The 25,055-nt window shown below is 42.6% G+C and overlaps 1 protein-coding gene across 1 annotated transcript in view; it reads right to left on the bottom strand.

Annotated features, from left to right (window-relative positions):
• Positions 1-13,166, bottom strand: part of HGFAC (HGF activator) — a 41,018-nt gene extending 27,852 nt beyond the window's left edge. The window contains exons 1-4 of the mRNA XM_066317429.1: positions 12,978-13,166; positions 11,351-11,405; positions 9,416-9,512; positions 4,286-4,359 (exon numbers count right to left, since the gene is read on the bottom strand). Of these exons, the coding sequence (XP_066173526.1) occupies positions 4,286-4,359; positions 9,416-9,512; positions 11,351-11,405; positions 12,978-13,043 (292 nt within the window). The 5' untranslated portion in view covers positions 13,044-13,166. The remainder of the gene's footprint in view (positions 1-4,285; positions 4,360-9,415; positions 9,513-11,350; positions 11,406-12,977) is intronic.
• Positions 13,167-25,055: the final 11,889 nt, after the last annotated feature.

Here is a 25,055-nt window from a genome sequence, read left to right as displayed (position 1 = left end):
CACAAGATGGAGCTGTGTCTTTACACTGAGGAGGGAGAGAGGGAGGAAGGCTGCGGCTGCCTCTGCCCGGTCTCCTGCCCTCAGCTTTCACCTTGCCACATCCACCGCCGGGATCATGCATCTCTTCAAACTGCACAAAGGACAGCCCTCGACAGAAGAATTTGCTCTGAGGTTTTGGATTATGTCTAAAAGTAATGGACAGCTGGAACCAAGGGAAAAATTATAAAGCAAGCCACAAAGCACATTCAAGTAAATCACGCCAAGGAAGATGAAAACTGGAGCAGTCTAGCATATCTCCATTTACTAGGGAACTTTCTGAAAAATGGGAAAATGCGGTGGGAGAGGAGTTAGGTGCCAGGACCACTCCCGCAATAGAAGCTTTACTTGGCAATGTGCAATGCAAAAGTAGTAAGAGTCTCGCGGGTCAGGCAGAGTTTCTGATTTCAGGCAGTGCTGAGGGATGCATCTCCCCTGAAGTTAACCAACAGCATGTTTACACCTGCTCCAGAGCTGCCCAACAGCCAGCTGACTGCAGCCAATTTGTCTGCATTCAAATCTTACTTTTTCATGCTAGTCAAACTCTGCTAGGCCATCTCCAAGGTTACTCAATCCAGGTACTTCTTCAGCAAGACAGTGTGTCCTGAGCATGAGATGCAACATGTGGAGGCACAGGCACACACAAACAGGGCTGGAGTGAAGCACAAAGGGTGCATCCTGCCGTTTGCTACAGCAGCGTAAATCTGAGATTCCCTTGCATGAATCAAAATATTTACTTCAGAAGAGAATGATGTCATTCCTATCAGATAGCAGGTCTGGGTGTATTCACTGGTAGTTTCAATGCAGGATAATATCAAGAGAAAGCAAGTCAGTGACATTCCTACTCTTCCTGCTGTTGATAGTTATGAAACTGCTAGTGCTGTAATGTTTCCTCAAAGGAAATTCGTGTATTTCCTATTCCTACTATATCCAAACCATGACGTGATCTCCAAGCCATCTTCTGCTGTAACAAATGCTCAAGAAATTTTTTGTACCCTTGTTAAATCTGCAAAAAGCACTTCCACTCATTCATTTCTCAATCTGCCCCTCACTACATCTCACCCACCACTCCAGTCTGACCTTCCAGGCATGTTCTGTGTTGTTCCACATCTTTCCTGGAGTCCAGGAACATCTTCTGTTCATAAGCAGATGGACACATCTCAGTTCCCAGTGGGGAATCCTGCCCACTATTAACTATCCATTAACTGTGCAGTGCCAAGTCCACACTTTCTCAGCGCTGTCTAAAGCACCCTCACGGGTAAAACACCCCATGCTTGCTAGCTCTCAACTGCAGCTTCACCTCTCTGAGTCTCTGCTAATTAGAGAGACAAGCAGTAGCCTTGTCTCACCTTTCTGCCTGTATTTACCAACAAAAACTTTGTCTTTCTGCCACCCACCTTCCTTGGAGCTCCTCCCAGGATGATGCCTCTTCCTCTTGCCTGCACAGCCCACACCACTCTACTACTTCTTTCCATATCAGTCCAGGGGGATCTTAAAATTACTGTCTGGCAATTTTCTGCCCCATGTTTTGGCGATTTGTCCAAGATTTCCAGACATTCAGAGAAGTAGTCCTACCAGACTGCCCAAAATCTGGAAGTCTCACCTATAGGGGCATTTCACATTTATAAATATTTGTCCATATATGTGAGTTATGCATGCACAGCCCAGGTGGCCCACACGTATGGATACTAACACATCCCCCCAGCAGAAACTTCCTACCCATCCACTTCATCCTAAAGCTAAAGGATTCTTGGTTAAACCTTCCCTTGAATTTGGCAGATGTATTTTTCTGGATCAAAGCCTCCAGTGCTTGCTTAACATTGATTTGTAAGTGCCTCCGATATTTTGAAGTTGACTTGTCACATACATGTGGTATTCTTGGCTTGGAGAGAGTTTGTGCTCCAACCTTTGCTCTAAAGAAGTTCCTTCTCCATGCCAATGGATACACTGCTTACCAACCTTTTATGACCAAAGGATATTCTCTCCCTAAAATGTCATTATTTCTTGTTTTCCAAGAAAGAAACACCGAAACACTTAATACTTTAGTGGATTAAAAAATATATTTTACACATTTTAAAGATCACCATTGTTCAGTTTGACTGCTTATTTCTTCCACAGCAGGCAAATTTTCCTTCTTTTGCTTCAAATTCCCTTCATCCATTATGTTGCTTTTCCTTTCAACCTCATCATAAGCCTGTACTCTTTAAGCTGTGGTTAATGATCTGTTACACATTTCCCAAGTCCAAATACAGTGCTTGGTGCTTTAAAAAAAAGGCCAAGTATACTTACCTTTATAAATAAAATAACAACCAAAAACCTTTTATTTAATTTTTTCAAATTCTAAGTGCTTCCAGAAATAAAGGGGTTATCTTTTATTTTGCAACAGCCAGCAGTGATCTCTTCCAGCTACCCCATCCTTTTTTCTCCTTCCTTTTGTCTCTCACACATATAACTTTGTTGTTGTTGTTGTTGGTTTTGGGTTTTGGTTTTGTTTTTCGTTTCCTGAAGGAAAACCAGTGGCCAGGAAAAGCCCTCACTGACGTTAGGGTACACAGACAGAGAGACCCTAGCAGGCAGACTGGGCAGCTTTCTTGTTCCAACCCACCCCATCCAACACTGTTGTGGATAACAGCCAGAAATGAGCCAGGAAGCCCAAAAAAGGCCTGCAGCCAGCCAGATGTCTGGCAGGATAATGGTGATGGCCAGACAGAGGGACAGAGGTGGCACAAGGCACCCCCAGATATATAACACTTGGCTTGGACAGTTCTTTCAGTTCCTGGAAGAGTCTCCTTGAGTCAGCCATCTGTCACCATCACAGTGAATGTTTCACTGGAGGATTAAAGCAGTCACAAGTCACAGCTACCAACATTTTAAGCTCTGGGAAACCACTGATTAATAACTAAGTGCAGCCTTCATAACTTGACTCTTGTAAGCATGAACTGCCCATAAAGTCTATGTTCATGTCTGGCACACTTGCATTACAAAGTTGTATACATTGCTGCTTGTTTTGGGGCTAGGTCACTGGCCTCTGATCTACTGTTAATCTGTTTTAAAGCCAGGCTTGAAAATAATTTAAAGTAGTTACGTTTAAAAAGGTGATGCTGTGCACTGCTTAATTTTAGACTGTCAGCGTGATTCAGCTAACTTGGCTTTTCAAGTGCTCTGGTAGATTGCAATCAGCTTAGCAATAAGACTTGTGACACTGTGGAGAACTCCCTGAGAGGGGCTGGTGGAAAAAGCCCTTCGTTTGAAAGTGGGAAGTGAATACCTAAGGCTATTGGTCATATCCTGCAGACTAAATAAGACGTGTCTCATTTTAGAATAGTGAGACGGCAAAAAGAGGAATAGGATCAGCGTTTAGACTCAGATCCAAAGAAAGCCTCAGGAGCACCAAGTCCAACCAGTGCAACACCCCATTTTTCAAGCTGGTCTGTGGCTGTATGAAATGAGGATTTATATATATATAAGCAAAGGCCAGTCACTGAGGGACTACTGAAGGCAGGGATGCATATTCCCAGATGAACTTTCGCCCGCTCTATCAATTAAAGTGACTTTTTATATATAAAGGTGACTTTGCCACAGACCTTGACTTCCCTTTTAGACAGACTTTCGCAATGAGGTAATTGTAGCACTGGAGTGTGGTGACCACATGAAGCCACAGAGCTCTTCAGCTAAGTAATCCTTTCATTATCCCTCAGGACTCCTGCAATGAACATGTCTGGCCTCTTGTCTTCTCTGACACAGCCCAAAGCTCAAGGAAGTCTGGGTTTGAGATCTGCTCTTTCCTATGAGATCCCAAGAAAAGAAAGCTGGAAGTGATGGCTGTGTGTTGTACAGGGTGTCAAATGTTTCTGCATCTTCTAAAAAATTAATTGGTCAAACAGACAGAAAATGCAGCTGTATAAGTGAAGGGGAAGCTAAAAGGTACATCCAAGCCATGAGGGAGGAGAAGATGATCACCTTTGTGTTTGGCTCCAGCAGGAGTTTGGATTTCCATGCTGGCATTACCATAATTTCTCTCCATGGCTTTGAGTTAACCAACAGAGAGTGAATTAAAGACTGTGATATTCACAGTCTAATGCTATGGTTGTGCAGCATCACAGAGAGATTATGGAAACAGCTGATGTGAAGGCTTGCTTCAAAATAAATACCCAACTAAAAGTTGCACTGAAGGCACTGTTCCTCCTTCCTGCAGGTGGCAAAGCAGGAGCCAGGTAATCTGGAACAACTCAGCAATGGCTTGCCTTACCTGAGTGGTGTCTGGGCAACAAAGCACAGTGTCCCCACCTCCTGTCCCGGTCAAAGTTATGTGTTGTTGAACACCTGGAAAGAATCAAAGGTGCAGCTCAGTGCATCTTTAAACAACCTGGATGTTTGCACTGAAACTACAGGGCCTTCACACCCTGGCAGCCCGGAAATTCCTGCTTGTTGTTTTGTAATTAGGATCAGTTTCATTCAAATTCTCTTAAGAGCAGAGGAGAAAATATGCTTTCTTTTTTAAAGTTGCTCTGGTCCACTTCTCTCAAATTAAAAACAGATTAAAAATAAGATGTAAATGCAGGGTCTGGGATTTTCAATGAATCCTTTAGAAAAACTCAACATTCTTTCTGTTTCTGGGATTAGAAAATGAAAGACAGAAATAAAAAACAAAAGCAAATGAAAGCAAATAAATTATGTCTTCTTTACTTATTACAAAACAAGCATAACAGGACCCAGCCTATTTTTGATGCCTGACAGTTACTGTAATAATCTGTGGAGGCAGGAGACTGTCCACAAAGGGACTTTTCCCTGACTTTCAGTGAGAAACATATTTCACCCTTTTCACACTCAGTTCCTTTAAAGCATTCTTATTTTGGAACTTTCAAGGTCAAATGAGGAAATAACCAACACAGTGGTGATTTCCAGAGGCACATATAAAACCTTTCCTTTTTTTAGAGCAGGGAGCTGTGTCCTGCACACCCTCACTGGTGGTCTGTTACCTCAATCCATTATCTCAGGCTCAGAGCACACCAAGGAGCACTGAGCTGCTATTCCTCTTTTGCAGGAGTAGATTTGGAGGCTTCCCCGAGGACACACAGGGAGCACATGGCTGAACTGAGGCAGAACCTTGGAGGTCCACGTCCTGTCCCAGTGCACCATCCACCAAAACACCCTCCCTAGCCAGTTATCATTCAGAATAATGTCATGTCAGCTACATGACATTAGAAGACACTGGAGTTTATTTAATGTGTCTGATGATCTATTTTCATTATGCATGGTTTTATCATTCCTTGAGCAGTTGCATGATCAAAATTTTCACCCCAGGACGTTACATTGAAATTACATTGAAATTTTAGTTAGATTGAAATCAAGTTAGATTGAAATTTTATTGTAGCGCATGTCTACATTTAGACTGCCCAATTTTCCTTCTTAATTAGATGCGATGTGGTATTTAAAATGCATAATTCCTATGGAGCATCTGAATAGGCCAGCTATATTAAGTGTGGTGAACTCACTTATCTAAGGTGCACAAAAAGAGAGTCTGGTGCAGATTAATGTGGCACATACTTAAAGAGGCTGTTCTCTCGCAGGAATTAAGGCTGATGCAACTGCTGGGAGTTGATGGAAATTTCTCAAAGATCCTTCGGAGGGAAGTGGATTGTGCTTTCTTTAAAGGGCAGTCTAGTATGCACGAGACACGAGAATGAAGGTGAGTTAAAAGTGTCTTCAGCACTGCTTCTCTCACTGTTCAGCAGCAGCCAAGTTCTAAGCAAAGAGGAATCTCAAATTTTTCAATCATAAAAGGGTTTTTGTTGTCAGATACCATGACAGAGGCTTCTTCTACCAGCTCTCCACAAACCACTGGTGCTCCCACTCGATGCTCTCCACAACCAGTGCTTCCCTATTGCTTTGCAGTGACCATAGTGAGGTTGGTCCTCCCATGCCATGCCAAGCCACTTCCTTGGTGCCAAGATTCTTGCACAGACAAAAGCCTTTTAGATTTTCCACCATAGATCTCACTCTCTGTGAGAATCTCAGCTCATCCTCAAAGGTATTTCACTTGTCTCTGTCCTTTTCTTTTAGAAATGTTTTGTCTGAGGGTGACATTTCAGTCTTGTGGAATGTTACCTCCAGCCACCAAAACAACCCAACGTCCTTATTATTTCTTTATTTGCCATTTGGAAATGTGCCTACACTCAAAATTTATAGGATAGCAAATACCTTTACATCAGCTTGTCATATAAAATTGTTAATGAAAGTGAAAAGATAAATACAGAGATACTGAACTAATTATATCAGAAAAGTCTATTACAAGGGATTGATTTAAATAGTGTTTTAAATCCATACATGGTAAACAACAAGGGAATGGACAAACAAAAGGGTGTGACACAGATGAGGCATAACTGGCAGGCAGGATAAATGGAAAGCAGGCTGGTTTTCCCACCAAGAGCATAGGGAGCTTTAAAATAGGATGTTTTGCAGAACAAGCAAAGCCCAGGCCAGAGGCAGACAGGTCTAAGGAAAAAGCTTTGTCATCACACCTGGTGGTGTCACTATGTTTGAGACTTGAAGGTTGCCTGAGACCTTTTAAGTGTTGTCCTGACCATGAGACACAGCCAGACTTTGCCTGACAACACCAGACCTACAACTACCAGCTCCAGAAAAATTCAGAGCCTGATGCTTGACATCTCCCAGCTCAGCCCAGAGGTACTTCTCCTTTCCAGGACTGTCATAAACTCCCCATCTTGTAGCCCAGCTGGCCAAAAAGCACTGTTTTCAGTCTGTGGCCAACATATCAAAAGTCATCTTCTTGTTTCCAAGGAAGATGATTAGATCATGTCCTTCCTACACAGACCTAAGCTCAGCCTTGTACAGGGACCCCGCCTGTCCAGAACTCAAGCACAGGATAAAGCTTCTGCAGGGTATGAGTCAAAAACTTCTACTTTATAGCCAAAATCTCAGGCAGGGGCTGCTCCTTCCATTCCCATTGAGAAGAATCTGAGGAACCCATCCCACCCTGGGACACAGGGACAGGGTGCTGGCAGCTGCCTTGCAGACACAGCTTGGTCCAGTGCAGACCACCCTCCTCTTTTATTCTCACCCCCATTTTGTCTGTCCCTACACTGCTCTGTCTTTATGAAGGTACCAATGAAACTCAGTAGCAATTCCAGCTATTTTTTTTCTCCTCAGCACAAAAGGAACATTTACACCATATCTATAGAAAGTTATCATATAAGACTTGGTAACAGGCCACTAAACGGAAATTTATCTGTGAAAACAGATTATAATTAAAGGGAAAAGCAATACAGGATGCTGTTGTAGGAAGTCTGTTATTTAAATAGTGCAATTATTTTGTCTTCTTTCCTGTATTTTCAGTAAATATCTATAAAGATACAACTTTGTTTTGTTGCTGTCAAAGAAAGCAAGGAGAGCTTTCTGTGGTCAGGAGCAGATTTATGTTGAAACACAGTATCTGTGTCATATCTAGTGTGAGGAAACATAAATCTAAAGCAAATTTGAGTGGGGTTTGGCCTGCCCTGTAAAGTCCTGCCTGTAGTCCTGACTGAAAGGATGACTTGAGGACTGAGGACATGAACATAAATGCCTAAGTCAGTGCTCTGCTGGTCAGGTTTCCTGGAATTCACCCCCAAAGAAGCAGCCTGGACCCAGCCTCCCATCATCCCTTACTAGCAGCTCGCAGGAGGCAGGAGCAGGAAGGGCACAGGCTTTACCCTCACCTGCTGCCTACCAGTCCCTTGGGATCAGTGTAGGTCCAGCCTGGGTTAGTGCCAAGTCACACAAAAAGTGCACAGAGCAGGTTTCCCGACTGCTATTCAGGGCTCTTTTTCCAGGATCTCTGTGCCCACAGTCACACATTAAGTTGCTTTTAGCTTATGAGTGATGAGTAAACACTGGTCAGAAGGTCACCCATAGGGTGAAATGGTCTGTCAAATCCAAATAACTCCAGCTGTCCTCCTCCTTGTCTCCCTGCTTGTAAATGGCTTTTTAAAAGTCAGAAGCATAAGAGCAAGCTGTTCAAGGTCAGCTCTAAAGTGTGCTCTAACCTTGGACTCCATCCATTCACAGGTTTTTTCCATTTCTGTGGCCTAACTGGCTAAAAAACAAATACACAGTGTCATGTACTACCAGGATGCCTCTTAAGCATTGCATGAAATTAAGTGGGTACTAAGGTCATCAAAGTGATGTGGCTACAGTTCATCAAAGACAGGATTCAAACTGGTAAATTATTCCTGTTCCCTTTCTTAAGGAAAAGATAAGATAGTCTCAAATTCTTGTTTCCTGGAGGCTTTTATTAGCTGGGTTGTATTGGTGGATATTGGGGAAATTCTGAGGTGGTTTCCTAGCCTGAAGCTCGGTGTCCATTTGTGTAAGCAGGTTTTGTGTTGTGTTGTTTCCATTACACCATCACTTACACTTGAAACAGATGTGTCATCAGAAAGACACCAGCGGATCATGAAAAAATTAGACAGTCCAGTATAAAAAATGCCTGGGCAAGTAAAATAAACTCTAAAATACTATCTCCACCCTGAAAAGAGGCAAGTGTTTGTCTTTCACATGGCTGATTTGGGCATAATTTTCACATTACTGATACCCACATATTCTCTGCTTTGTTGCCTTTGATTTCAGTTACTATGTCCCTATCATATGAGTTTGTCTGCAAAGTTAATCTTTTTTATTCAGTGCTTTAATTCAGTAGGGTTCCCACCTGACTGCCACTACTCCAAAAATGGATCATGAATACTTCTAACAGCTTCTGCAAAAGTAAAAAGGGTAACCTTTGCTCGAAAGAAGGAGTACCTGGCCTTAAACACATTAGCAGAATAAATCATTAACCAAAAAACAGGAGTAATAACTCACTTCTTAGTACTGCACTGTCCAAAGGGGTTCTGATGCCAATCTGGATAGAAATTAGAGACATGGGGGCAGGGAGAACACAGCTTTCCTCAAAAAGCAGATAGTCTCTGCTGCAGCACAAGTACAGCCTGCATGAATCAAACAGTCCCTTAACCCCTCTTGCAGGTGACTGTGTCTCTCCTTTCTCCTTCAGCAGAGGGTTCCTACCACTTTGTTCTATTGGTCCTGCTTCTTCTGTACAAGCTCTTGTCACTCATGTAAGTTGCAGTTCCAATGGGAAGGGCAGCAAGGAAATATTTCTGCAGTTCTTGAGCATCCTGTGGCCGTGGAAGCCCAGTGCCAGGCTCCATTCCCCCTGGGCATGTCTTGACCCGAGGGTCATGACTATCATCAGCAGAACTGCACCAGTCTACTTGGGCGCAGCATCAAGCTCATGTTAGTTATTCCAAAAGCAAGATTAAAGCACTGAAAGGATGATATTTCATTTGAATGCTGCTTTCATTTATGAGCAATGTCGACTTACCATTTCTTTCTGGAAAATGAATTTGATAAACACGTGTGATAAAACCTTCCACCAAACCGGAAAGGAAATTTGCATAAAAATCCATCCTCTGTAAACACTGAAACACAAATATAAAAAACTCATAATGCAGCTGAAAACCAACCCACAAATTATATTATATACTATTATATGAAATTATGAAGATAGATATCTGCAATTTTTACAGCTGTACTCAGGACTCTGTCTCTGCAATGTCTAGTGCATAAGAAGCAACTTAAAATCCTACATAATGACTGAATCAACAAAGGATAATGGACTCTGCTGTGGAATGAAGATCTCAGATCATTTCAGTTCAAAATATACTGCCATTTCTGGTACAGCAAATGCTAGTTATATTCATTAATTGCAATTATCATTTCTAATTATGTAGTATTGTAATTGCATGTTAAAATAATTTCTGAAGTTGTATCCTTTCAGGCTCTATATCATTTTGTAATATCTGTTTAAAATAATGAAGGAACCAGACAGTACAAACTGAAATAGAAACAGTCAGGAGGAAGAAGGTTTTAAAGGTTGGGGGTAGAGAGAGAATTTTGATCATATCACCTTCTCTCTGGGATAAGCAGATTTCTTACAAGTGGAGAGAAATTAATGGGACCAGTGTCTAAAAAGGGCAAGTTTTGTATTTGCCACATCAGTGATGGCAGTCTAAGGAAGGGTGGTGGGAGTTTTAGGAAGGCTAGTGGGAGTCTATAAGAAAAAAATCCTTCAAGATGAGTCTTGAGAACGAGAGAGGCTGAAGACAAAAAAGACAATGAAAAACTGTCAGAGCTTATTTAATCATTAAAAGAAAATTAATCTGTTTTGAAATCCCAAAGTCTGAATGGGAAGCCAACCACTGCTGTAAGAGAGAAATGGAGCATTCAACCAAACTGGCAGCACAGCACATTTCCATTTCTCAGAGAGGACGTACAGCTGCTCCTTGTCCTGAGCTTACCCCTCCCATGATGGCTGGGGCTCCTGCACACTCTTACAATATCTGTTAACTCTCATGAGCCCAGACATCTCAAAGAGATGCTGAGGTCTGTTATTGGCATTACAGAAAAAATAACCTATGCCTGTGGTCTAACTCCTTAATCACTTGGAATTATGGTCACTCCATCTGCCCTAACTGCCTCCTTCTCTATCAATGTAAAATAGCCCCTACCATCCCTTCTGCCATCCCCTTGTCCATCCCAGTTTTCATTCTCTGAACCAATTAAGCAAATTGTTTCAATATCAACTTTCTGTCTGATATCTCCCAGTATAAGAAGGCAGGAGAGTTGTAAAAATACACCCCCATTCAGAAGATATATTGCATCCCAAAGTCCACTGAAGATTGTTACAACCTATAAAGCTTTTACTAATGGCCCGATGCATGTAATCTTTAACAACAAAAGCACAGGACAATAACAGCTTTAAAAATGGAAACTGCAACACTCTCCCAAAGCTAGGATGTCTGGTCATTATACTGACACCAAAACAAATGCCACCCAGAAAGCTGCATGCAACTCAAACCCTTCTCCCACAGACAGATCAAGGGCCAGGGTAGAAACTGAACCTGTACATACAAAGAGTTCATGTGCTTGAAAGTTACAGGGCAGCTGCAGCTCTGATTAAAGGTTGTTGCACATCTTCAGCCATACCACCTTTTGTAATAATATAAAGCTGTGCCAGCTCAGACAAACTGAAATCCCATCAGCACATTCCCATTAATCTGCACCTGAAGGAAAATTACCTGGGATTCCTGAGCTAATCTCAAATTCCCCTTTAAACAGAAATTAATATTGGCATAACCATTCTATAATCCTTATTCATGTTGAAACAAAGACAGGCTTCCTACTGACTTGCACAGCATAGATACAGACAGGCAGACCATTCTTACTGTCATGAAACCTATTGGATTTGACTTGGTACCTTGTGGGCGAGTGAACCCATGCTTTGAGCCTCTTCCTGCCCCAGATTTGTAGTGCTATAAAGAGAAAAAGAGAATGTGGATTGGAGACACAAATTTACTCTGGGAACCATACAACTGGTAAAAACCTACTTTCCAGGGTGCCCTTACATTGTGTTTCTCCCAGTACTTCTGAGAAAATCTTATTATTTGCTTGTGCTTTTTGGTGGGGTACAGTCTGGTGAAAGAGGGTAGATACTCATTGACTCTTGAAAGTGCCAGCTAAACCAGGAAAACCCAGCACAACACAACAAAGGCCAAAGCTCTGCTCCATTTTCTCTTTCTATTGCCAAGGGATGTATCTCCTGTTTCTCTCAGCGGGAAGCATACATGCATTCTGGGGCCAGTTTACAGTTACAGATAATATCCCAACATTTGCCTTTTCCTGCTATTTAGCTGTATCCCCCAGGGCATTAGTTATAAAAGCATCTTCTAACTGTAGTTGGGTTTGCCAATCAGCAAGCAAAGAGGACAAGGCTGAGCTGATTTTAAGCCACAGGAAATAATAAAAAAAGGATAATACAAAGGATAAAAAAGGATAATATAATAAAAAAGTGCTGCTGCCACTAAAGGGGCTAGCAGTTGAACTATAGCCAAAAAAATCACAAAAGCAGTCAAAGAAGCACACATCATGAACATAGAACTGAACAAGGGACATAAAAAGTGAGGGTTAAGAAAAAGCTGTTGCTAAGATATAGAGAGGGCTTGAACAGTTCTGAGGAAAGAACAGTTTTTGCACTCTACACAGACTTTGCCACCACCAAGCAAGGGCTTCAGCCAGGGATGATCTTCACTTTGAACATGGGCATTCCTCTCTGCTCCCACATTTATTATCTGAGGACATACTTTTGTAATTCACTGGGATAGTTAGAATTTTAACATCATCTAAGTATATCTGAGATAGTTTTAACCCATCTAGAGAAATAAGGCTGCTCTTAGGTCCACAATGCTGACCATAAGGCAGCAGTGGACTAACTATCCTGACTAGTCCATGGTGGTAGATGCCAGGCTGTGGTGGGGTTTAAGCAAAGTAGCAAATTCAAACCATCACAGCACAGCCTGCTCAGCAGTGCTTCATGTGCTTGGCATGACATACTCCCAAAAAAGACACGAGGTACATGATGCAAAAACACTGAGGGGTTTGGCATTGAAACAGGGAGAAATCTGAAAAGAAGAAGATAGCCACCTAAGCTGGCCTGTTCAGTTACCAGACAGCAGCAATGTCTGGCAGTGGAGCACTCTCTCTCCATGCTGCTGCAGGTACTTGCTTGTGTCAATAAATTTCTGAGATATGTTTTCAAAGGATTTCAATTTTTGTGGTCGTTCCTCCCCTCCCATTCCTCCTCCATAGCAAGGCATGGATGTAAGCAAATGCTTTAAAGGGGGAAAGGCAAGTACCAGCTATCCCACAGAACCCCCACTTAGGTAGCACTCCTGTCAGCCTTCACCTGGCTAATCCCTCCTGTGTCCCCTTCGAATCTCTCTTTCTCTGGGTCTGTTCAGTGGCTTCACTCATCCATCCCCAAGGCAACCTGGTCCTGCAGGCATCATGCAGCTGATCCACCACTCCGAAATAGAGGAATCACTTACCATCCTTGCACAGCCACTGCTCAGACTCAGAGCCAAGACAACAGTGAGAGGAGCACAGACTTTCATCTTTGCTCTCCTCTCATGAAGGTTTTGCCTGGCAGAGGAAAACTTCCAGGGCTGTGCTGAAGCAGAAGGATGAATCAGGAACAAGCTTTCACAAGGGACTGTGATTTCCTTGACTTTAGGGTATTTTAGTTTTCTAAGTAAGCAGAGCTGCTATCGCTGTTAATCATTAATGTCTCTGTGGATAGAAGGGAATGCCCCATTGGGAGACACTCTTCCTAAACCACCAGCAGTGAAGAGTTTACAAAGTGCCTGACCCTTGGAGATGGTCCGTGGTGTAATCAGCAAGCACTGAACGGCAACTCCAGAGAAGCTGATCCAATGCTGCTTGTAGCTAAAGCTGATTTGTCATCTGGATGTTTCCCTTCCCTTTCTCTTCAGGAGTTAACTAAAAGCATGGCATAGCAACAACAAGGAGCTCCAAGCAAACCCACTCAGGAGAAGGCATTACATTGCAAAAATATGGATCAGATCAATGCCAATACCAAGGATTACTCATTAACAGATGGTTACCTGCTCAGCCATGGCTTGCAATAGCAGCAGACTGGGAAAGTTAAAAAGAAAGAAAATACACATTACTCTGATAACACATTTTGTGTACCAAAAAGCTCCCCTCTGCCACTACCTGAACAAAGCCATCTCTGTCTTTTTAGTGCCTGTCTGGGACAGGTGTACTGCAGAATCATTACTAATACAGATGCAGAGGGTATTGCTAAAACTGAGATTTCACCAGAGCAGACTATTTCAGCCCCACCTTGCCCCACAACGAAAATCCACAGGTTTGGCTGGTACAACAGTGTCTGTGCTTGAGGCTTTTGCCATGTCCTGTCAATCAGGGACCACACCTCTTCACACCCAAAATCCCCTGAGCCACAACAACAGAAAGAATACCATAGTCCTTGCTTAAGTTGTGTGCTGCCCTTTGAAGTTTCACCAGCACAGCTTTGGAAGGGGTATGATTCTTTTTAATTTTTTCACCCAACAAAGCCATGGCAGTAGGGCCCAGTGGTGATGCAGAGCTATCCCTTCAAAATTTTGTCATGATGATTTATCATGGTGCAGGGAATTTAGACACTGCTGTGTCTCTCATCACAGTAATAACTTAGTTCAACTAGGCCTATACAGGTTTATGGACTAAACTTTGCTACTGTGAGCAAGGCTTGGAACAGCAGGAAGCAGGCAAACTTGGAATTTCCTTCCCAAAATCTAGCAAACAGGCAGAAGAAAAATCTTTGCCTCTGTGCATTGCTTGTTGCCAGAAGACTTGAAGTAAATAAAGCTTCAGAATGGACCTGTGGAATAGATCTGTCTTGTTTCACTCATTTCAAACCTGGAAACAGGACATACAGACAGTCTGATCTGCCTGAGAACACCTAGAAAAACTGAAACATAGATTTTCACTTCCTCTCCTCAATCTTCAGTCTGGCAATCAAGTTTCAAATAATTAATGCCTATTCAATGGCTTGTAGACACCTCCTTACCATCCAGGATACTTAAATTTTGCAAAGAAAGTGGGGTGGGGAAGCCATTACCTGCTATTCTATTCAAGAGTTCCCAAAGGTTTTGAAACTTTAGAAAGGGAGGAGCAGGGGAGTGAGGGGAGGAGGAAGGTACATTTTTAAGGCTGTGGAAATACCCTCTTCCACCCATTTCCAGAATAATAGTCATCCACTTCCAGGATCAAAAATACTGAGTTTCTGTGATGACCAATGTGTGTTGTAGGGAAGCATTTTTCCATGCCTAAAAGTAAGAGAGAAGAAAAGCAAGGATGCAACCTATTGTTGGTGTGTCTACTCCCAGTTGTTGCATTTCATGTTGTAGATGTCCACCAAGAGCTGCAGTGTGTCCTTCTGGGGAGTCACAACTCTAAACTTTCAGCTCAAACTCATTCCTTAACATGAGAAAAGGAAATAAACACTAAAATCAGGAGCCATTTCAGCTGACAGGATGGTGCTGGCACAAAGTGAAAGGAAAAGACATCAAAGCCAGGAGTTGCAACAGCTGCCAGAGAAGCCCCACCATAAAATGGGAATTACCCCTGAGTAAGGTCTGAACAGTGATTTCAGGGTTCAGATGGATCTGAATCACTAAAAACTGCAAGTGTTCCATGTACACTGCCTGCCTTTGTTCAGCAGAGAGGTGTCTGAACAGGTCTTACAGCCATAGCAAAAAGGCAGAATCTGAGGTGTGGTTTTTGGTAAATTGTGTTGAATGATCAGTGAATCTTTCAGCTATTTATAAACAGAAGGACCTCTGTCTGCCTCCTCCAGACATTTTGTAGAATCGTTAAAATGTTGGGGTTTTTTTTTGTTGTTTTTTTGTTTGTGTTTTTTTTTTTTTTTCTTAAGGAACATTTTATCTCATTGGCAGGAAACTAGCAGAAAACTACAGACTCAGTTTTGATACTGAATTCTTATAAACTTCACAGGGCTATGGGCATCTGGGAGTTCATAGATGCAAAGAGTATGACCTGTGCCAAAACCTGTCCCATGGGTCAGGCTGATGAGCCTGCAGAGCTGCTCTCCACCACCTTCTCAAGTTTATTCACCTGTGACTCACTATTTCCAGCCTAGTGATGGAAACTTTGTCTAGAGGGAAATAAGAATCAGGTGTCTGTGGGACTGACAACTTAACAACAATGAGAAAAATAACAATGATATGGAAACAATCCATATGGAATTCAAGATAAATTCTCTAACACGAGGTTTTAGACTTCACCTAGTCCCCATTGAAAATGATGCTCTGTAAAATACTAAATGGATATAAATATATGTGTGTATACATATTCATAAATATAAATAAGAATATTCTGGGAAAAGGAGCTAGAGGAAAACCTGGCTTTGGAGTGATAGAATATTTGGTAGCTCTAAGGCCTGGAGCATTGCCACTCATCCCACCAGTGAAACTCCAGCTAGAATCTGGCTCTTGTTTTCAAAGAAAATTCCATTTTCCTTTTAAAGAAAGGCATATTCTGTTCTTTATCTTGCTGCACATAATACTGAACATTTCCTTCAGAACACAGAACCCAAATGTATTTGAAGCCATATTCTGCTACTAGCAAAGACAAGGAAATGTTTCAAAATAAGACAAGGAATTCTTTTTCATGTTTGCAGACTTCAATCCTTCTGTATCAAAGGCTAAAATCCATTAGTTTCAGCAGTCGTTTTCCTCTTTATACTGACATCATGGGAAAAAGAAAAGGCAAACACACAATAAATGAGAAAGAGAGAAGTCTTGCTGTGACTGTATAACAGATACTGATAATGTTGCCTCATACATTTGCCTTTTCTTCATTTCCCATACTGCAATGTGTTTTATTACTTTAAATTTAAAAATAATTATTAAAACTCAGACTGAGCCCAGCCTTTGAACTACTTAGTAATAATGAAGCAATATTAACAACTATCCTAAATCACTAAATATCAACAAAACCTAAATTAACTGAGTCAGTCATCAGTACGAAATAATAAAATTGCAGAAGGTTTTTTTCATCAATTAGTTGACTAGACGTAAGTGGAAAAGACAAGTCTAGACACACACACATCCATTTGCATTCATTCCTCTGTACCAACCACCAAGGTGGTGAGAGGGCTGTCTGGTGACTGCATGTTCATGTTTTCTCCATTTTTTCATTATTTTCTGACCATTGTAAATGTTTCTGAAGAAACTTTCACTCAGCTACTACAAAACTGAAGAAAATCTATGAAGGTTTCTAATGACTTTCTAATGACTAATGATTCCACCTGCATTTTTGCAAATTCCTATGCTTTTTCATAGTGATAAAGTAAACCCAGCTGATGGGGTAGTGTTACCCTCTGAAATGATCTGATTTCATGGCTTTAGTTGACTTTATTGCTATAAAGTCCAGACCCAACTTCCCAGATAAGGGGACACTTGCAGAAGCATTGTTGGCACGAGGAACTAGTACAGGATCTAAAGCCTCTGCAAGCATGCTCTGTCCAAGACCTTTGTACAACCTGATGAGTACATGTGAACAGGAAGTAATTAGAACTATTTCTGGCATTAAAAATACAACTTTTGATCTATCTTTCAGGAATGTGTAGGATGCAAGCAATCACACGTGGCAGTTCTGCTCCTAGTGTACTAGCAAGGGACTGAGGTACAAACCCAATCAATTCCCTTCTTTTTCCCTCTGGAGGACCTGCAAACCACACTAGAGACCTTGTTGTCCCTGTCAGATGGGATTTCCTTCATCTCTGCTACTTGATAGCATTCCCATCATCCTGGGAGCCATTACCAAAACTCATAATAATTGAGTCTCTGATAAATAGTGAATATTCAAATCACCAGAACTGAGGTCAACACTCATGGGTTAAAAGCATAATGACTTTTTCTTTTTTGGTAAACAAGGCAACACAGCAGCACTGTGAGTGCATGAGGAACCCTTCCTCTTCTCTCCTTCCAACTCCTCAGTTGTCCCAACACGGCGGCACAGGTCACACCTGTCTCAGGAAATGGTGCAACCTCAATCTTGTCATTCACACCCAAAACCAGCATCTTCACCACTGGGTGACAAGTGAACCTCCACCTTCTCTTATGTCTTCTGGAGTGATGCCTTGAGAAAAGCCATTGTCTTTCTTTTGCTAAAGCAAATACAGAAAGCTGAAATCATTTTGCTTGGTTGCTTATTTCAACAAGAAAAAGGAAAAGTTTTCGCTCAAATCAAACTGGACAATTGAGCTATTTATATGGGCCCTAAACAGTGTAAAATCCCGCTATATTGCAACCATGAACATTTCTGTGTGTCATTCCTCTTGTTTCCCTGGGAGCTTCAGAAATCCCAGGTGGGAAAAATTACATTTTGGCTCTCAAAAAGAACTGGAGTCTCAGTCTGTCCTCTCCTGCACCAGATTCTGCTGTCCCCAAACTGGGGATAATCTCTGCCAAACAAACTCTTTCACAGATGCCCCTCCCCGCTCCTGGAGGCAGTAAGGCTGCGAGAAGCACAGCTGCCAGGGTCTGGCTGCTGAGCAGCTGGGATCCAGCAAACATGGATTGGGTGCTGCAGCACTCAGATAATCCTAGGAAAGAAAGATATGCCTTCAGCCAAATGTTTACTCCTCCTCACTCCTCTCACCTCCCACACTCTCCCGAATCTCTAGCAGCTCTCCTGGCTTCCCTCACCCACGAGCTCACAGCTCTGGGGTTTTCTGCACTGATTTCCTTTCTCTTCTCTCCAGGGACTGAAGCAGTTCTCAGATCTATCATGTTATTTCTTTTATCTTACTCACTCCTCACTCTCATCCCCTCTGACTTGTTTGCTGTGGATGTCCTATCCCGGCCCACAGCCTTTGCCAGCTGCCTCCAACACCTCAGAGAGCACAGCAGGAGAGGGAATGACATCCTTCTGTGCACAGGATGGTCTCAGGGTGTTACTGGGGTGTTCCTCCTGCCACTGCCTTCTGCAGGGCTTGGGACCTCCTGTGGCAGCTCTGCAGGAGCTTTCCCTTTCCATCACATCTCCACATGGAGATGGATCTTCTCCTGCATTTTCTCTGTGTGGTTCCTCCAGTTGGCCTTGGCATGTTTCTGTTAAACAACATGCTTCAGCAAACCCCACACCTGGTGTTTATCTGACACTTCTGGTCTTATCTTGCTGCTGCCCCTCAGACATGACCTCTGATCTTACTCTGCACTAGCAGCTTCTCTTCCCACACTGCGGTGCCTGCACTCAGAGCTGTACCACCCCTCAGCTAAAAGTGGGGACTTTCTGAGTCCCTCTCCAGTCAGAGGGTTCTGGATTCAGCTCTCTCCCCAGCCCAGAGCTGCACAGCCTGCCCTCATTGCCTGCATCCCACAGGAGCAGCCACAGGACCCTCCACAGCCCAGCACTCTGGGCCACTTTTGTAATGGCTTCATGTATACTTCTCTGTGAATTCTCAGTTTTGGTCAGATACAGCCACTGCAGTTGCATCTATATATTGCAGGTACATCTTTTTAATGCCTTTATCTGCAGCTGTGCTTATGGATGTTTTGGGTTTTTTGATGCATCCAAAAAGCACTTTAGTTCTATTATGAAAAAACAAACCATATCTATATAGCAATGGAAGAGCTAGGCTTCAGCTGCAGAAACAAAACCAAGCTGTGCTTTTACACTCCTAATCACACAAATCTGTGAGTGATTTAAAGCTCTGCTACGATCCACAATATGCAGAATCCTAATTTATGCATCCAAGACCCAGATTTGAACAAGCTTTGAGAAGTCCATTTCAGGATAGCACTTAGTTCTGTAACACCCAGATGTCATGATATATCTAAAATACTATGCCTGAAACCAGTCTAGGGTGTGTTTGCAGGAAAGACTTCCTCCTACTGTATGAATAAGAGTGGAAAGCAGGTAACTGTATTTCTCAAGGACTTTGATATAAACCTTTGCTGATAACCCTGGCTGAAACAGTAGGCCCATATACAGAGGCGTGTGGGGTTTTTTTTAGCTGTGTACTCACTGAAAACTGACAAGAAGAGGTGTGGAGGCACCCACCTTCCACCGATGCCAACACATTTAGGTAACTTGAGCACAGGCTGATTTGCAATTGTTAGGCACGTACATTTTTAGCTGTGCTCAGATTCCTGCAATTCCACCCACTTTCTTCATTAGCATATTAGACGCCCCCGTGGCATACTTTAAAATGGTCTATAAGTCAGGCATGTGTGAGGGAAGTGGCTCCACTTCTGCAGCTGAAGGCAGCTGAAGTCTTCCCTTTTGGAGGGGAAAGAGCACTAACAAGGAAGGGACAACCTCATGGGAAGGATGCCAGCCCCACAGCCTGCCTTGACTTTGGGGTGATTTCCTATGGTAGGACAGAGAGCCGAGTTCACAAATAATGCTCCAATTGTTCTGATTGCAGGCCTAATAGTATCCTGTATGGAAACCTCTGTGTGTGTATATATATATATATGTACATTTTCTTATGTATAACACATATATAGATATACATTTTCTGTACGTTTTTGATATGTGTGTGCATGTGTGTATATATACATATATATGTGAGTGTGTCTGTATGTATGAACCAGATGTTTTTTCTGCTCTGCAAGTAACTCCTATGCCAAGGGCTGAAGAGCCAGCTGACACCAGCTGTTCAGCCTTTTGGCCATGATGACCAGGGGAAGCCAGACAAAGAGGTGCCCTCTGCTAAACCTGTACCTTGTGCAGGGAGTGCTCCCATCCCTCAGGGTCACTGAGGCAGCTGCCCAGGGCCAGCAGGGCTGCTTGGACACTGCACTTTCCAATTTCATTATAAGCATACTCATACTAGATTTGTCCATTTGTTGATCTAGCACAGTGTTTGCCTCGGCTTCCCCTGGGGTTTTTGCATCCCAGATGCAGTGGCAAATCTGTAAGGGACTTTTCAAGCTTCTCCCTTCAGTCTCCCTGATGCCAAGGTCTTATTCCTATGCAGGAAAAGGACCCTTGGAGCTCAGTCTCATGCCCTGGGGTATATTTGGGAGAGCTGGTGATATATCAGGCAGGCAGAGAGATGAGGCTGCCTCCTGGAAGGAGGGACACAGTGTCCCTTAGCAGGGCTGCCCTCTCACTGCATACAGAAACCCCACTACTTGATGCCTCTGTTATCTCCCTCTGCTCTTGCCAGTCCATGGTCTCATCCTGCTGGAGATTGATGCACAATTTTTTCACCAAATCAATAGGGATTCTGTCCCTGGCAAAACTCCAGGGCCATTTTTTCCTGTACTCCTAAAGGTAAAGCAGTCAGAGATGCTCCCCAGGAAGAACCCGGGTTCCCTTCTGGCGAGCAGCCCTCCTCCCACTGCACAAATCCTGACTTCAGAAGAGACTGTGTATAGCTCACATGCTCGAGAACAGGCTTAGGCTAAAGATTTCACCACATGGTCAATATTCCTGCTGTATTTCCTTCTCTCTTTTTTTCCCCCTCTCATTTTACTGTACTTCCAGTGCCACTCCTGGTAATTGCTGCAGAAATGTAATTGCTGCTCTGTGTAATTGTTGCTGAAACAATCCGAGCTGTCATTGACTTACATTGTTCACAGATCAGGAGGAACTGGCAGATGAAAATCACCCCACCTAGCTACATACATTGCATATGTATTTACATCTGAGGTAGGTATCAAGGCTCACAGATTAGGCCATGGAGACCTCAAAAATAAAGAAGTGTTAAATTTAAGGAATGAGTCACCTGCACAAAAGTATGGTTCAGCTCAAGGATGAAACAAATCATTATTTTTGTACATGGAAGGTATTAAACAAACAATTCTTTATATCCACAGGCAGTATTAATTTCATCCCTAGCAAACAGATAAAGTAACACCCGTGTTTATGGTGTTACAAAGCTCCAAAGACAGCTTTGGAGTAGACACCTAAAGTTAGGCAAGATCCCAGCTGGGTTCTCCTAAAAGAGAAATCATGTCTTTCCTATCAGCTTTGCTAAGTGTACTTTGAGCTAAACTGGACTTTTTTGCAAACAGGAGGCTGGATACTGTTGCCTACAGAGTGTCTAACAAGCAAAATTATCTCTTCTGACATCACAGAGTAGGTGTTTTAATGGTGCAAGCTGATGTCATTGCAATGAATGGCAGCAGAACCTCATACATCTGTCCTCTCTCACAAGAGCATAAAACAAACAGGCAAGATGCAAAGGGAGAACCAGCTTTTTCCAGGAGATGGAGGCGGTGCAAGACCAGCAGAGCTTCACCAATCCAGCACCTTCCTACAGGAGATGAATATCTGCCTCCCTTCACAATCTCACCAGGGAGTGAAATTGCAGCAGGGGTTTCTCTGGATTTTCTAACACACAAACTTTAGTCAACACTCAAATGAGCAAGGGCAAGATCAGAGATATGCTCCCACCACCACAAATTATCTCCTGCTTGCAAATGAGTTTCAGCTAGCTGCTCTGCATATGGAGGGCAGATCTCAGCCAGGCATTGCTTCATCCTGGCCATAACACTGACTCTGGAAATTTTTAAATCATGGAAAAGGTTGAGGTTACATAGCTGTCAGTGGTGAGGGAGTTCATGCTGTTGGTATACCGGTAAATAATGGCAAATAGCTACTGAAAAGGATGCATGTGCAAGTCTATAAGTGAGGAAAAACAGTAATTAAAGTAATAGTAATTAAATTTCTCCTTATCACATGGTTTCATCTTTCCAGAAAATACTCACATCATTAAGAAAGACCCCAGCTATCTCTTTCAGGAATGGGGAGGACCATTAATTTCATTTTTGTGCCCTGGCCTAAGAATGTACCTAAGAATGGTTGTCCCTCCAATAGGGATTAGCTTTATTCAGATAAACTTCTAGCTGGCCTTTCATTTATGAACTGAGGCGTGAATCTGCACCATAACTGAATTCTAGACTATTCTGAGATTGTGAGCAGATCTTTGCAGGCAAAGAATGCAAATGAGGAACAGGTTGGTGCTCCCTGGCCAGGCAGACAGTTAAGGCAAGGTATTTAAAAATACACTTCCCAAACTTGGGACTCCAGGATCTTCTCCAGGGAGGTGGGTGAATGCCCTTGCAGCACCCATGCTGACACTTGCTACAGCTACAGGCACCTATGGAAATGCTCCAGTGGCTTTGCAGCTTTGTGCACCTGCAGGGATGGGATTCACATTTATCACGGGAAATTGGGATGAGATTATCACAGACAAACACAGTGTTGGCATGGACTTGGAAGACAGGTTTCATCCCACTCCCATCAGTCATTATTTTCCACTATTGGAACTTAAACTTCTGTGTTCCTCTTACTCTGGCACAGGTTGTTCCAAGCACAGAGAGGCATGTGGATGAGAAGGGAACCACTGAAGGATTGAAGCACCATTGTGTCACTGATACAGCTTAGTTTACACAAGCATTGAACCCCTGTAACCTCCTCTCCTTTCTTTCCTTTCTTTCTTTTTCTTTCTTTCTTTCTCTTTCTCCCCTTCCTTTCTTCTTTCCACCTCTACCTCTCTTCTATCTCTATCATCTCTATCTCTTTATCTCACCTATCTCCCAGTAGAAAGAGCATCTGTATATTTTAGCAGTGCTAGCAGCAAGGGCAGAGCAGTTCTGATGCACTGGTCCCCTCAGACCACCACCCAGAGCTAGACAACACACCAAGACTGTGCAGATGGGAAGCCAGAGGAGGATTACACTGTACCTAGAAAACATTCAGCTATTCAGGCTTGCAATTCCTTTGTCTTGCTAGAATAGAGCAAAAGGAAATAATTAAAGGCTAAAAACATACCCTACTATTATTAAATTCCAGAGGATGAGCTATTTTTAAGGTATATAAATATTTGGCAAGAATTCTTAACGATGCTCTTTTAAAGGAATTTCTTTATGTAGGCTAGGTTTAAGAAGATGTCTTTGTAGAACCTAATAAAATACATGTGAGTTTTATGTTGTCTCATACTTCCATTTAAACTGCAATGTATAAATAGCAGCGGGTCCCAGAACAACTGAAAAAACATTTTTCACATCTTTTCCCTACACTGAAATTAAATATCAATTAAACATTATCAGCTCTAGTGGCATAAATTATTTACTTACTACATACACAATCAACATTTTAATGAGTTTGACACACTTAAGATTCTATAAACATTATTGTGCAGTATAGGATTTCTTAATACTTTGGGGAGATGACGGATGAGAAAAAAAAAACAATGTTCCTTTTCACATTAGGAACTGATCATACAGATATTTAAAGACAAAACCACAAATAAAACAAGGATACAAATCTGTACAGCAGCATTTTAGACTGTACAATAGATTTATCAGTTGGGACCAAAAATATAAACAATTTTCTTATCTTCCACACAAAGAGTTCAGAAAGCATGTTGGTTCATGTGCAACATCTTGGATTTTGAGCAATGCAGGCAAGATTTGCAAACGTGACCATCCAGCACTTCTCAACAGTTTGGGGTTTTTTTTCTGAAAACAAATCAAGAGTAACCTGGCTAAAAGTTACAGTTGGTCTACAGAAAGGAAATATTTTGGCTAAGAGCAATGAAAACTTTTCCTGTATTTTAACTGGCATTGGATTAAAGGGACACAAATCTCACAGTTCTTCATCACCCCACAATGCTAAAGTTGGGATGCTATTCCAAGAGCACAGAGAGAAGCACTTGGATGTGGCACTTGTTTTGCTGCAGGGTAAACACCCACACTATCCACAGAGCAACTCTGTTGTCACACAGGTTTGCTACAATCCCACAAAGCCTGGAAATCTGCCTGTTCGTGCAGAAAACAGGGTCATTTCTAAACCAAAGTCACCGAACTGTGGTTGGGAGTTGGGAGGTGCCTCAGACCTCTGTTGGCTTCTCACAGCCCTCGATAAGGACCTGCTGCTGCCTAACTGAGCCTCTGGAAACTTCTCAAAATCTTTGAGAAATTGTGAAAAGATGCCTCCAGGTGTTTGCATCACACTACCACACACACTCCCTGTCTCCCAGCTACCAAGTACTTTAGCAGAGACCATTTTAAATGACAGTATTTGCTGTCAAATCTGTGTTGGAGAGGGCTGAGGTGAGCAGCAGCACCGCTGCTGAGAGACAACTACTGGCAAGGGTTTCAGTTTTGTGGCAAAAATCAGGCTACTTCCAAAAAATAAAAATATATTCCTAAGACCTGGTTATCTCTGCTACAATGAGACAAGGAGGCTGCCAGCTGAGCTGTGTCTTCTAGAAGCTTTCTGTTAAGAACATTAAATTCCAGCACCAGAAGAGAAGCAGGAATAATGCAATTCAGGCTACAGGAAAGGCACAAAGAAACCAAAACTTGCACGCAGAGAGGTAGTGCCAGAAGGACACAGCATCTTTGAAGGGCACAAAACAGCCCCCAGAAGATTTCCAAGGGCATGAGAAAGGACAATACAGCCAGGTATTGGCTCCTTCCCACAGAGCAGTAAAGCTCTTGCAAAGTCTATTTGCAAAGCCTCTGTTCGTGTGTCTTCATAACCCCTCAGTTCTTTGTCACACAGTCCCCCAGAGCTAATCAGTGATTTATTTTGCATATGTGTTATATCACAAA

The sequence above is a fragment of the Sylvia atricapilla genome, chromosome 4 (assembly GCF_009819655.1).
Source record: "Sylvia atricapilla isolate bSylAtr1 chromosome 4, bSylAtr1.pri, whole genome shotgun sequence".
NCBI lineage: Eukaryota > Metazoa > Chordata > Aves > Passeriformes > Sylviidae > Sylvia > Sylvia atricapilla.
Note: the sequence above shows the minus strand (reverse complement) of the source record. Positions and strands in the feature narration are given on the sequence as shown.